General features: G+C 41.3%; 1 protein-coding gene across 1 annotated transcript in view; it reads left to right on the forward strand.

Moving 5' to 3' along the window:
* LOC140549860 (polycomb group RING finger protein 3) overlaps positions 1–13,592 on the forward strand; it is a 47,506-nt gene extending 33,914 nt beyond the window's left edge. The window contains exons 7-10 of the mRNA XM_072673608.1: positions 5,016–5,101; positions 10,596–10,733; positions 12,090–12,170; positions 12,765–13,592. Of these exons, the coding sequence (XP_072529709.1) occupies positions 5,016–5,101; positions 10,596–10,733; positions 12,090–12,170; positions 12,765–12,812 (353 nt within the window). The 3' untranslated portion in view covers positions 12,813–13,592. The remainder of the gene's footprint in view (positions 1–5,015; positions 5,102–10,595; positions 10,734–12,089; positions 12,171–12,764) is intronic.
* The last annotated feature ends 404 nt before the right edge of the window (positions 13,593–13,996 follow it).

A 13,996-nucleotide genomic window follows, 5' to 3' on the forward strand; every position in this document is an offset into this window, starting at 1 on the left:
ATGATGGAACAACAGTTATCCCTCATTTTTATTAAACTGCAAAACCGTATGCTTTGAATTCAATGTTTTTTTTACGTCAAGGAGACATATCAACATATCTACATAAATATGTTACATATGTTCACCAATTTAGCATACAGCAGTTTGGCCACGCCCCCTTCAGCTTACACAAGTAAAAAAGTGCTTTTTGAGGTAAGATCCACTTGGTCAGAATAGAGCTCACTTGCGTATCAGGGAAGAAAAATAATGAAAAAAATCATTGTTTTTTTAATCTCGCCACTTAAGCAAGTTGTCTTGTCTGTTATCTGTTTTTACATTTTAGCTACATTAGCTCTGTGGCTCCAATGCAAAACAAACAAGCAAAACTAAAGAAGCTGACTTTTAACCCCAAACATGTCTTGGCTATTAAACTACACTGTGAATCAGAGAATCAGGATCTCTCCATTTATCCTTATATTGCCAAGGAATTCTACTTGGTGAGCGCAACACAAGTATGGCATTTAACAAGCACACAGACGGTTAACAAGAACAAGAAAGTACAAGAAAAAATAAATCAAATTAAGAAGCTGAGGTAGCTAAGAGAGGGAAAATAGATTCAGAATTAGATTTCTGCCAGACTATCACTTTAATAAATGATGAACTTCTCTATCGTAAGTAATCAGTGGCAGCAAATGTGCAACTAAAACTAAAGTAAATATGCTGCCTCTTTGGCAGCTGTCTGACTACAGCTGTGTTTTAGCAGGTGACTTAGCCTAGTAAGAGCAGGGTTCTCTTTATTCTACTGTAAGTGTCCTCTGGTTGGTGCTAATGATTTGTGCGGATGGTTACCCAGAGGCCTGCTAGGCCTGCAGCTTTAATCGCTGGCCTAATGCGCAAGCCTGATTTTGGTAATTAAGGCTCAAATTGAAGTGGAAGTGGTCTCTCATTCCCCACTGTCACAGCACGTTTGGCAGGCCTGAGCCTCACAGTAACAGTTCATTTAAACGCTGTGTGCGCTCCGTCTGCCCTTTCTGTGAAAAAGGGGAGAAAGACAGGGGTGTTGTGGTGAGGGGTGCTGGATCTCCCCATCTTGGGTCTGATTTCCTAAAAGCTAAAAGCAGCGTCAGGTAGTGACATAGTGCTGCTAGTGGGCTCCTAATGCCATCTTGACAAGTGGCCTTGTGCACTTCAGAATGCACGCAGTACATGCGAAGGGGCTTTTGTAGAGCTTTTGGGTGTTTCTCTTTCTCAGTTGCATTTAGTGCTCTTTGTATCAGGATGAGTAGCATGTGCATCTCCAGGAAGACAATTGGGTCCCCTTCCTCCTGAATTAATTCTTAAAAGCTTTGGACTAAAGTTAAAACAATTATTGAGTTAAATTTAGATGTATGTTTATAGCTCTTTTTACAATGGATGTGATCGCAAAGCAGCCCTACAGAGATCTGGGTCTGGGCCTCCTTTAAGCAAGCCAGTGGCGCCAGTGGCAAGGAAAAACTCCCTCCGAGCAAGAGGAATACTTTGAGAGGGACCAAAATTCAAAAGGGAGACCTCGTCCTCCTGTCGAGTCCGGATAGCACATCTAATAAGATGATTAATCTCATTATTCATAGTAATTCAGCAATTGTAATCTCTGGAAACATAGTTTCCTTCAAACTGAAGCACCTTGTAAAGCTATGTAGGCTTTATTGGTTGTAGAAACAATGTGCATTAACTCAGAAATGAATACCGAAATAATCAGCACTTGCAAATTCATTGATTTATAGAAGTAATCGCTAGTTACACAAAAATCACTAACTGGAGAGACATAGATTGTAGCAATAATTGATAACTGCAGATTATTCACTTGTTGAAATGAGTATTAATCGCATATTAATGACCTAGTTCCAGATTAATCGTTCCTAGGAATAATCAGTAGTTCGAGATTATGATTGGTAGGTGCAGATAAATTGTTCAGAAATACTATAAGTTCAGAAATACTAATAGTATGTTCAGATTATAATTATTAGTTCCAAAAAACGTCTTAACATAATCATTAGTTATCATAAAATAATCATTAGTTGCCGATGAATCAGTTATAACAATAATTGGCAGGTTCAGATTAATCGTTTATAGGATATATATATATATATATATATATATATATATATATATATATATAGGCCTTTACGGTAATAACTGCTAGTTGCAGGTTTAATTGTTCATAAGCATAATCGGCAAATACAGATGAATCCGTTAAAGGAACAGCTGCTAGTTGCAGATCAAAGGTTTATAGAATCATTATCGTTAGTTGCAGCCCTACTTCTGACCTAGTTCAGCCACTCCGCTCCAGCGTGTCCAGGAATGGCACTCGCTAGTGTGTCCCAAATCCTATCAGCATGGTAATTAAGAAGGGATGTTTTAGAGTACGAGAGATGATTGGCCGAAGAGCAGGATTAGTCTGTCCTTGTGAAAACCCCAGTCTGCCTGGAAGAGAAACAAGCCACCTCTTTCTTCTCCTCCCCAATAAGAAAACTTAACAGGAAATCCCCCATTTCACAGCTGCACAGCCCCTCTGCTTCAGATTAGCCTACTTTCACTCAACCTGCTTCCCACTACTGGGAGCTTTAGAACGGAGTGAGCGGATGCTCAGAGGGTCTCCAGGAAGTATCGGCACTGTTGCTCCAGGAGCCAAATCTTAAGTTGAGTTCAGTTCATCTGGAGTTTTTTTTCTTCTTCCGCCCTGGCTCCTCGTAGAAGCCGATGCTCTGCGCTCTAGCTTCTCCCGTGACGTCACAATCTTGTGCTGTGCTGTGCCCTCTTGCTCGTCGTCCCTCTTTGAGGAGCGCCCTTAATGAGTTCAGTCCATCTGTGTCTGCCTCTTGTGGTGCGGGACATCCTTCCAGCTGATTACTCCGGCTTCATCCTCGGCTACGGAAGGAAAGTTGCAAATGAGCGCGTTTCCATTGATTAGGTGCAGCCTTGTTTTGTGGGGCTTATAAATAGGATGAGAAATCAGTTTGACATAATTGCATTTTGGGGGGTGGTGGCGGTGGTAGTGGTGGTGTTGCTGTTGATTAATGATCCAGCTCACAGTGTCGGTTTAATGAAGAAACTGTCAAAACGGAGCCGAGAGTATAGTTGTTTATACCGGTCACCTACCGCACTAGCTCAGTGGAAGGTTTCAGGGCTTAACAGGATTTGAATAATGCATGCATAAAAATGTTGGGATGAATTATATATGAATCAAAACATTTATCAAAGGCTTCTGAATTGATTATAAATGCATAGAAACACAAGTCCCGAGCATGCATGCATGCGTCTGAATGTAGATAACAATAATCTGATTCTGATTTGCACTGAACAAGATTGGCTATACTTACCTAGAATTCGAGTATTTCTGCTCTCTCCATCCATATTCAGTCATTCTTTAATGCTGTCATGCTTGTCTTTGCTGAAGGGAAAGAGTGGAGATCAGGGATTACAAATGGTAACAGGATGAAAGCAAAAACCAGACATAAACAATATCTTTGACAGGCTGAAATAGGAACCTTTCAGTGAAAGTGAACACGGAGGTGATTTACTGGCTAAGCCTTTTTGTAATGGAAATTTCTCTGTAGTGGAGTAAAGCTTACATATCTTTACATGTTTAACAACATGCTGGTTTCAACAAAAGGTATTTATTCAGAAAATAATTCACCAGTTGATAATCTAATGGTTAAACTGACTGAAATAAATACAATCCTTTGGTTACCAATAAAAAGTGAGACTATAGATAGCTGTAGATAGTTTAATATAAGGATAGTATAAGCTATAATGTTGGTGAACTAGGTACAGTTAACTTCACATGCTATCCCTACTCACTAATCTTTTTTTCCACAGCTTTGAATTAAAGCAGCATAATGTGAGAATTGGAGTGTAGGAGCGTTTTCACACTAGTTCAGTACATGTAGTCAAGTGTGAAAGCTGTTTTTGAGCCCAGGAGCAGGCCAGGGAACTAATCTCTGGTCCTCCTGAAACTGTTTGTCTGGGGTTCACTTCAAGTGTTCCCAGTGCCGAGTGTGGGGTTGTGTGATTGGTTCATTTTCGGCTTATTGCCAGCATGGCTAAAAACCTTCTCCTACAATAACGTCTCCTTTTGTGCAGGTGCTCCTGCACAGTGAAATGCCATGACTCCAGAAAGCACTTCTCTTGGCGAAGAGCGTGTTGGTTGGCTCCAGCTTTGTCACTGGCCTTTAGTTGACCATCAACCTTAATAAATTGGTGTACTACCCCCTACACTGATCATACCTTCAGATTTCCTTCAGATCAGACGAACCTGAAAAAGCAACACAGTGAGCTGCGTTTAGTCTTGCATGTCAGTCTTCTGACAGTGCATGCTCATGTGGCAGAGCAGAAGACCTTTAAGTGCATTGCAGGCACTTAATGAGTGCAAGATTAGTGTTAAGTGCTATTGAAATGGATGGGTTTTTAGTCTTTGAGGGGAAGTTTGTTACTCCACCTTGGTGCCAGGACTTCTAGGTGCTTGTCTACCATACACCTTGTAGCTTGGTGGGTCAAGCCAAGCCATACTTGATGTTTTGTCCTCAGGTATGGAGGGGCTGGCCCGTTTCTGGCTTTGTAGGCCTATGTCAGAGATGTAGATGATGCAGGCAGCTGCTGGAAGACAATGAAGAGAGCTAGTATTTTTAGAATACCCACTTCCACTCTGACTATAAATTAATTTATTACTATTTAGCATGATTTTTATTCTGAAAAATGAAAAAAAAATCCTACTCTGAACTCTTTCCTTGGTGCTGTTGCATGTGTAAGCATCTTCTGTTCCAGCTTGACCTGTGTAAGTGATTGACCACGCCTCAGGTGTGACCGTGCCAGTACTTATCCCGTCAGTTCACAGTAGATCAGTTTTGACAGAGTTTTGAATAGGGACTGCAACAAACAGGCTCTTCAGGCTGGCTCTCAAATGCACTTCCTCCACTGATGGCTAGAGCAGGGTCATGGCTGTAATGCTCCAACTCATTCAATCGCTCATGGCTCGTGTGTTTTGTTTCTAAAATCAGGCGAAGTGAAACCAGAGGACGGAGCCAATAAGGACGGAGAGGAGAAACCAGAAGAGGATAACGATTATCATCGCAGCGATGAACAAGTAAGACGCCCCTCTAGCTCTCTCTCACTCGCTCTGTTGCTCTCTCTTTCTCTCGCTGTTCTTTCTGCACTAGAGTAAAGAGCGGTGGGCTTTATTCGCTCTGGCTGTCAGTACAGTCTGAGCTGTATGAAGCATGCTGTCGGTGGAGTTACTCTTTGCACAGCAGGTCTTTACAAAACTCGCTTTTGCTTCCCCAGGTCACCGAAGCGTTAGTGTTGTCATCTTTTCTTTTGTAGCGCCGTGTACAAATACACCTGTAAAAGACACGTTCTCTCCTTTACTTTTGCGCCTCTGCTGTGAATGGTAGTGTGATTCCGTTCCTCTTCTAAAGCATAGCGTCTATCAGGGATTCTGCCGCTGCAGTTTTGTATTCTTGCCCACCCTCTGAGCGGCGGGTGGAGGTGGTTAATAATGCAAGACTAGAGATTGGGGCCCAGTCTTATTTTCAAACTCTGTACTGTCCCTCAAAGGGCAGCGTCTGAGACCTCTTCACAGGTTGTGTGTGTAGAATACAGACCAGTTTATATTGCTTTCCTGCGAGTCTGAAGTCTGCACTAGTTGAAACCTTGCTCTTTGTCCTTTTCTGGACTTCAATCAGAAGATCCCCACTGTGTGCTGTTTCGAGTGTAGTGGAATGCTGTTAGAATAATAATAACCCCCCCTCAAGCAATTTATATGTAAATAAAAAAAAATATGTATGTACACTAACCAAGCCACATTTTAGGAAGACATGTACAGTTACTCATTCATGCATTTGTCTAATTAGCTAAACATGTGACAGGAGAGCATTTCAGAAAAACATGTTGAGGGCTAGCAGCTTCAGGGGATTGGATTGAATGGGTAAAAATGTGAGGTCAGTGATTTTCAGTGTGCCATGATTGAGTGTTTCTCAACTGCTGATCTCCTGGGATTTTCATCACATCAGTCTACTCAGAACGGTGCAGTAAGGGAGGGGGCGGGGGCATCCAGTGAGCGTCAGTTTTGTAGACAAAGACGCCTTGTTGATGAGGTCTACAGAAAATGCCCAGACTGGTCTGAGCAGACAGAAAGGCTACGATAGCTCGGAACAATTGTGGCGAGCAGAAAAGCATCTCATAATGCACAGTGCATGGGATTTGGGTGGCTCACTCAAGTCAGTTCCACCTTGCTAACTTAAAGAGTGTAATTTGTATAGTCTCTCCATTCTATCCAGTATATCATTGCCATCACAGAAAAACTTTTTTTTTTTACTTATTTTCTTGTATTTTTGCAGGAGAAGAAAAATTAATTAAATCTTTTTACACTAAAATCCAATACAGAGTCATCTGGAGCATTTTATCATGACCTTTTGACTCAATGTAAAGAAAACCACAAAATAAACAGCAGCAAAAATGTTTTTAAAATGTAAAAAAAATATATATAATTTTTTTTTTTTTACATGACTGCAACAATGTGCGTTTCATTATTACACATACATTATAATAAAAGCCATATCATATAGCACTAAAATATCCTGTGTGTAAAGTCTCCTAAACATTTCATTATACTGGGAAAAACAGATGTTTTTGTTGATGAGGTCTACAGAAAATGCCCAGACAGGTCTGAGCAGACAGAAAGGCTACGATAGCTCGGAACAATTGTGGCGAGCAGAAAAGCATCTCATAATGCACAGTGCATGGGATTTGGGGCAGATGGGCCACAACAGCAGATGACCATGTCTGGTTCAATTTCTGTCAGTCAAGAACAGAAAGCTGAGGCTGCAGAGGGCACAGGCTCTCTGACTGGCAAAAAAACTAGCCAGATGGTAAGGTCAGAAAAAAGATTGAATTAATGAACATGACTGTGAGTTCAGTGTTCTTCAGTGGTGTTCTGAAGACCCAGCCTCTGGATCTGAATCCAGTAGAATACTTTGAAATTTGCAGAATCATATCATATCAGATCATATCATCATATCAGATTGTCATATCAGATCATACATCATATCCATACACACGCATACCAGACTGTGTTGTTTATGTGCATTGGATTGTTGAAGCGTGTGTGCGCTTGTGTGCTGCAGTGCGTGAAAGCTGAGGCAGCCACTTTAGCCTCATTCATAATGTAGCAAATAAATAAGAATTCCCTTTGGAATTCTGCTTGGCTGGAGTTGGAGAATTCTTCCGCTTCGGAGTCTGCAAGACAACCCTGTGCTCCGTGACCTTGAACTGACAACTCAAACTGCACATCGCCGCCAAAAGCCGCCTAGTCAGGGAAAGTGGCTCAGAATTCCACTTCCAATCTGTTTTATTTGCATTGCACTTTATTCCTTACATCAGACATGGTAGCTTCATGGCTTTACAACAGACAATAGAGATTTACTGAAAGTCCTGAATTAATCAGGCTTTAGATTGTCCCTCACTAGTAAATGGAAAATGCTCTGGGTGTAATTCCTTTTCACATTTCCAGTGTCCAGAGATATGTATTTTAAAGAATGTCCCATTCAGAGACTGACAGTAAAGTGGTGTAATAGAACATCAGCTGCACATAGTTTGATTTCTATAGCGCTTTTTAAAGAGAGCAAAACCCTGAATGCAGAAGGCCACATTCACTCATTATCCACTGGCAACAGAGAGAGGAGTGTGTTTCCTATTGAAGGAGCTTCTACACTCTTAAAAATGAAGGTGATACAAAGAGTTCTTTTAGTTCTATAATTTTGAGTGGGAAGCATTAACCTTCACTTGATGTAAAGATTCTTCACACTCCCACATCTCTATTAGAAAAACTCTTCTTTAGGGAACATAAAGTGGTTCTTTGTTAAAAGTTCATGTTTCATTTTCAAGAATGTAGTCGTCTCCTCCATTAAGAGGTAGTTAGTTTTTTTTAATATGTGAAAGTCCTTCAACATGCTAACTGTCATTTAATAAGACATTTAAATAAATCTGTGGGTTCTTCAGGGTCCTCCAGTTTCCAGATATGTAGCAGTATATAAATATTCATATTCATATGCATGCATTAAGCATGTGGGGACTCCCACAGCATATAAATTTGATGCACAACACTATAATAAAGTGTGCGCTGCGACGCCTTTGCAGGATGATCGGTTGGTAATCATGTCAGCATGTAAACCCACTATAATCATTCGATTTCAACCAGTAACGATTAGCGAATCCCAGCCTCCGCTGAAGCGGTTGGTGTTGCTGTTGGAACTGTGCGCCGGCTCTCTTGCTTTGATCCGAAGGTGAAATTGGCTTGACTGAGCACGGCATTAGTCATTTGTGTGACTGTTTGTGTCGATTATAACTGGCCCGGCTGGGCGGTAATGACCCAGTAATCACACACACATGCACAGACAGGCACACACACACACACACATAGATACACAGTCATATTTCACTTTCTCTCGCGCTAATGGTGGAGGCCCCTGCCGCTCGTCTCTGGCTCTCTGGCTCTGTTAGCGCTGGCCTGTTTGTTTTGCGTCTCTCTTCCCTGACCAGCTGCTGCACTCATCTACAATTTACTGTCCAAGGCCTCCACCAGCGGGGCTAGGGATTACGCCACCGCACTTGCGCTGTTTGCCCTTCAAATGGACGTGTGCTTAGTATCCATAAGCATAACCGGGCTGTCCGTGGGAGAGCAGCGTGTTGTTTCAGAGGGATTCTCCATCCTTCTAAAGTAGATTGTCAGCCCAGAAAGCTATTCGGAGAGAAATAGCTTTCCGGACACATGACCACGAAGGGATGTTACCATAGGACATCGGTAGAGTGTTTGGGTGGCTCACTCAAGTCAGTTCCACCTTGCTAACTTAAAGAGTGTAATTTGATAGTCTATCCATTCTATCCAGTATATCATTGCCATCACAGAAAAACTTTTTTTTTTTACTTATTTTCTTGTATTTTTGCAGGAGAAGAAAAATTAATTAAATCTTTTTACACTAAAATCCAATACAGAGTCATCTGGAGCATTTTATCATGACCTTTTGACTCAATGTAAAGAAAACCACAAAATAAACAGCAGCAAAAATGTTTTTAAAATGTAAAAAAAATATATATAATTTTTTTTTTTTACATGACTGCAACAATGTGCGTTTTATTATTACACATACATTATAATAAAAGCCATATCATATAGCACTAAAATATCCTGTGTGTAAAGTCTCCTAAACATTTCATTATACTGGGAAAAACAGATGAAATTGTAATGGATGAAAATGACCTTTTAATGTGTTTGCAATAAAACCCTTCATTTAAACTGTTGCTGTGTTCGGCACCATACATGAGGTAGGCCAAGTCTTAACGACTTGGTTTGGGCAGCAGAGAAAACAAATGCTGATCACTTGAGAAAAAGTCTTTACAGCGTAATTTAATAGACAAACTAGGGCCTGACTGATATTAAAGTTTTGTGGCTGGGCTAAGAAAAATATCGATAACCGAAATCAGCCAGTCAAATTTGATATTTTCACTTTTAAATATAAACAGTTTTAGTTTACTGTGGCTTGCAGCAATACAAATAAACCCACAGCCATATATAATATAATTATTCATCAGGTTTTCATCAGTTATGATCAGTTTACTTCATAAAGTCTGCCTTATAGCATGTTATCATTATTATAACAATACAAGCTTGGATTTGGTTGCATGATTTTACTTTACCCATAAATAGTGTAGGACTTTATCACTCTGTAGTTCCTTTTGTAGTGGGTAAAAAAAAACAAAACAAAAACATAGTAGTTGTAATAACATGACGTCTAGAACAGGTTACCAACATGACCTTTTCAGATGGAATCGCACTCATCACTTGGCTTATAATTACATTACTGCATGTCTCCATTTCATACTAATCCCGTCTGAATAGTCCTTAAGCTGCTGTCCCGGCATGCTGTCTCACCTGTACAAAAGCTGTGAGAGAGGCAAGAAGGCTCTAATGCCTTCTGACTTGTGCTCATGCTGGGCCGTCACAGGCACATACACACACGCTGGGCCTAGCACAATCTGTGGCCCAGCTCTGGACAGTGACTAAGCACCCACTAGCTTTTGATATTTCCTGTGAATTTGTGTATTGAACAACTTTTTGTTTGTAGAAAAACTCTATTTTCCTATTTGGCGTTATGTGTGTACATAGAGCCAGAACTACTCAAATAAGGCTTTCCGTTTGAATGCATGAATGGGCTCATTCTCCATATCATTGTCAGGCTAAAATCTTGCATGTCTCTTTTGCCTTTGTTTATTTCTTTCCATAATTCATTCTTTACATTGTGTCCAAACTTCCATTGAAGGTTAAAACTTTTTTTGTTGTTGTTTTTTTTTTGCATGACAGCGATGGTCTACATATGGTCATATGGTCAGCGATGGTCATCTAATATTCTTTTTCTTGGTGCACATAGGGAGAATATGGAGATACAAGGTTTTTGCATAACAGCGACCTAATATTGAATCCTCTTTAACATTTGTGTTTGTCTGTGTTCTCTCTCATCAATCTTGTTATGGTGTTTTTGCATATGCATCTGTTTCACACGGTCATCTCCTTTTCATTCTCTCAGGTCAGTATCTGTCTGGAGTGTAACAGCAGTAAGCTACGTGGGCTGAAGCGTAAATGGATCCGGTGCTCAGCCCAGGCCACAGTCCTCCACCTGAAGAAATTCATCGCCAAGAAGCTCAACCTGACATCTTTCAATGAGGTAGGTCCCGCCGATGAACAGCCAGCGTTAACATCAGCAGCCTCTCTGTCCTTCTGGAGATATGACCAGATGAGCCCAGAAGCCCATTCCAAGCCCCTTCTTTTGAAATGACGCTGTTGAGTTTTGCTGCTGCAGTGACAATGGGCCATATATCTCTTGGCATGTGCCTTCCCTCTCCGTCAGGGTGCCTCAGTGAGTCACAGTGTGGAGTATTGAAGCTCTTTCGCACTGCCACGCTTTCCCACAAAGCTTTTGCCACTCACCATATGTTCAGTAGAGCAGAAGCTCTTGTAATATCATTTGCTTCCTGTCATGGACCATGCTGCCTGTCAGCAATACTGCGAGCATGATTTTTAGCGCACAAGTTTGGGACGCAACTAGTCATTGTTGGATGCTCCATTATCTCTCTTCACCCATTTTCCTCTTGAAAAGCCTGTGGGTGGGCTTCGTGCCACACCGATTCTTCTGAAACTGGCTTGACACAAAGTAACTGTCAGATGTCTTTTGTTCACTGCTGAGCAGGCATTGTTGTTGGATAGCATTATGAAGTTCCACACATCAGAAATAGCAGATAGTGCTTCCATTTTCCCACCAAGCAGAGGTGGAGGAAAATAAAATGATGGCTACAGTTCAGTGTAGTAGATAAAGAAATGGTATTAAAACAGTGAATTAATGCTAAAATGCACGTTTTATTAGCCTTTCTGTACTTTTAGCTCGTTCTGCAGAGCAGAATGGTGAGACTTCATGTGCCTCTGAGCTGGTTCTAAGATCTTACAGTGTGTAGAGTTTGCCCTGTTGCCAGCAGGGGGTGCTGTGGTGATGCTCCTCTGCATTCTTATCCTGGCATCGCTCATGTACGGTCATACCCGTAACAGACACATGCATGCTTAGACAGACCCCTGCAGTATCAGTGCTTTCCTGTGTTGTCCTGCAAATCAGCCTATCTTGTGGTGTGCTGTTTGTAAACTCCTATTATGCTACATTCTAAAGCTGAAGGGGGTTCTCCACTTAAACGCCTTTTCATCATGGGCTACTCTAAATCCGTGTCCAGAAAAAACGTCTACACGTGCACCCTGCAATTTCTTTATTTCTTTCTTTTTTTTTTTTTTAAGTAGGATTTGATGGTGAGGACGCATAAAGACTTTTCATGTTAGACGTCACCGGGTTTGATTTTAAAGACATTATTAAATGCATGAGATCCCAACGCTGCTCACCCTCGGTTTACATGCACAGTTCATATAATGGTTTCTGTAAATGTACTGGAAGAAGGCTTGCAGCCAGCAATGTCCACAACTAGTCTGGGACTGCTTCTGTTGTGCTTTTGCTCAGCGACCAATTCGTGTGCTCTGTTTTCAGCTGGACATTTTATGCAATGAAGAAATCTTGGGCAAGGACCACACTTTGAAATTTGTTGTCGTGACGAGATGGAGATTTAAGGTAACTATAACTGTTTATTAATAGGGTGGAAATATTAGTTTTTCAGATCGTGAGCTGACGTTAAAAATATTTGACTGGAACACATTTTTGAACGGTTCATGTCTTTATGGCATAGCGTTCTCATTAAAGGTTGAATGTCTGGAGCTTACTGCTTGTTTTGATTTGATTATATTGGAGGGAATCTCAAATATTGTTGCCATCACTTCAAAAACATCTCATAAGTCATTTGGGAGCATTTCTATTGGTTCATTCATTATCGAACTGTCAATGTAAAGAACAAGTGTTAGATTCAAACTGTTTTAAGAAGTGCACAAATGGAGATACAAGGCTTTTTGCATGGCTGCGATGATCCACTGATGTATGCTAGCCATTATAATATACAGAAGAGACTGACAATGTAGTGCAGCGAAAGTAAATATTTCCTTTTTCCATTTGCCCTTTTATGGATGCACAGCTGTAATTAGATGTATAACCTTTAAAGAGCAATGCCAAGAAACGGAGCTGTTGAATGCCAACGCTGCCCGCCCTTGCTGACCTGCCGCTGGCTGCTTTCAATCATGCCTAAAAGTGTGTTGTGTGTTGTCTCTGTTCCAGAAATCCCCCCTACTCCTGCATTACAGACCTAAAATGGATTTGCTGTAGTTGGACAAAACTGGTTGTTTTTGGCCCAGTGGCCCAGGACTGTGCAACACAACGCTATTTATGCAGAGACTATCAATGCCCGCACCAAACAGACCCCTGTCCCAGGAGTCGAACCATACACGAGCCAGCAAACAACGAAAACCAGCTCAGTTACTGCTCCACACTGGCGGCTTAGCCAAACAACTGCAGGCGTTTTTTTCCCCTTTGTCCTGTTCGTCCTCTACGTCCTGGATATGTGAAGACTGAGAGAAAGTGAAAGAGAGAGAGAGCATATATTTATACTTTTGTACAGAAGAGAGAGAGACACACACATGGACTCGAGACACTACTGGTGCTCTGTTTACACACAAAACAACAAACAAAACAACTGGACGAGAGATGACCGAACAGTTTTTATACAGATGGACGGACAGAGGAATGGACACTGCTCCTGCCGGCGAAAGCGCCCCGTCACATTCCTGACGGAGGAGGAGGAGCTTTCTGCTGTCCGCTCTCTTTCAGGTCTAAACAGCTAAACACAACACAGGCTTGGGAGCACACAAAATCTAGAGTATCCAACAAGAGACTTTGTTCGTTTGAGTTGTGAATCGTCTCAGAGCGTTTTTTTTAATTATTATTATTTTTTCCCTCTTTTCTTTTCTTATCGCGTCACTGAAAGTGGAATTGTGAATAGGCAAATTTTGTGTAGTAATTTATGTTCTATTTACGAGTATTGTACATAAAAAAAATTGTTACAACAACGCAAGAGAGATAAGAGTTGATGATAAGTGATTTGTAAGACTGAGCGAGTGCGCGCGCGCGCGTGTGTGTGTATGTGTGTGTGTGTGAGCGTGCGAGAGAGAGAGAGACTGGATGAAAGACTGCTCAGAAGGGTGCATTTTAACCTTGTGTACTTCAGTCTGCAGATATGTGACTATATACAGACACCGAATATATAGATGTATTGAATTGCAGAGTGGGATGCTATATCGTGACGTGGCCCTCAGAGCAGAGGGCAACGTTTTCGCTCTCTAAAAAGACGAACGAACACGTCTCCCCTTGTGTAGCCGAAGGGGATGTTTCGGTGTCGGAGAGTGAAAACGGTAACCATACAAATGACAAAGTGCTTTTAAACCATTCTCCCAAGTTCTAAATTAGCAAGCTGCAGAGTTATTAAAGTCGTGTAATGATGAATTGTGAACTTA

This window comes from Salminus brasiliensis, chromosome 2 (assembly GCF_030463535.1).
Source record: "Salminus brasiliensis chromosome 2, fSalBra1.hap2, whole genome shotgun sequence".
Taxonomy (NCBI): domain Eukaryota; kingdom Metazoa; phylum Chordata; class Actinopteri; order Characiformes; family Bryconidae; genus Salminus; species Salminus brasiliensis.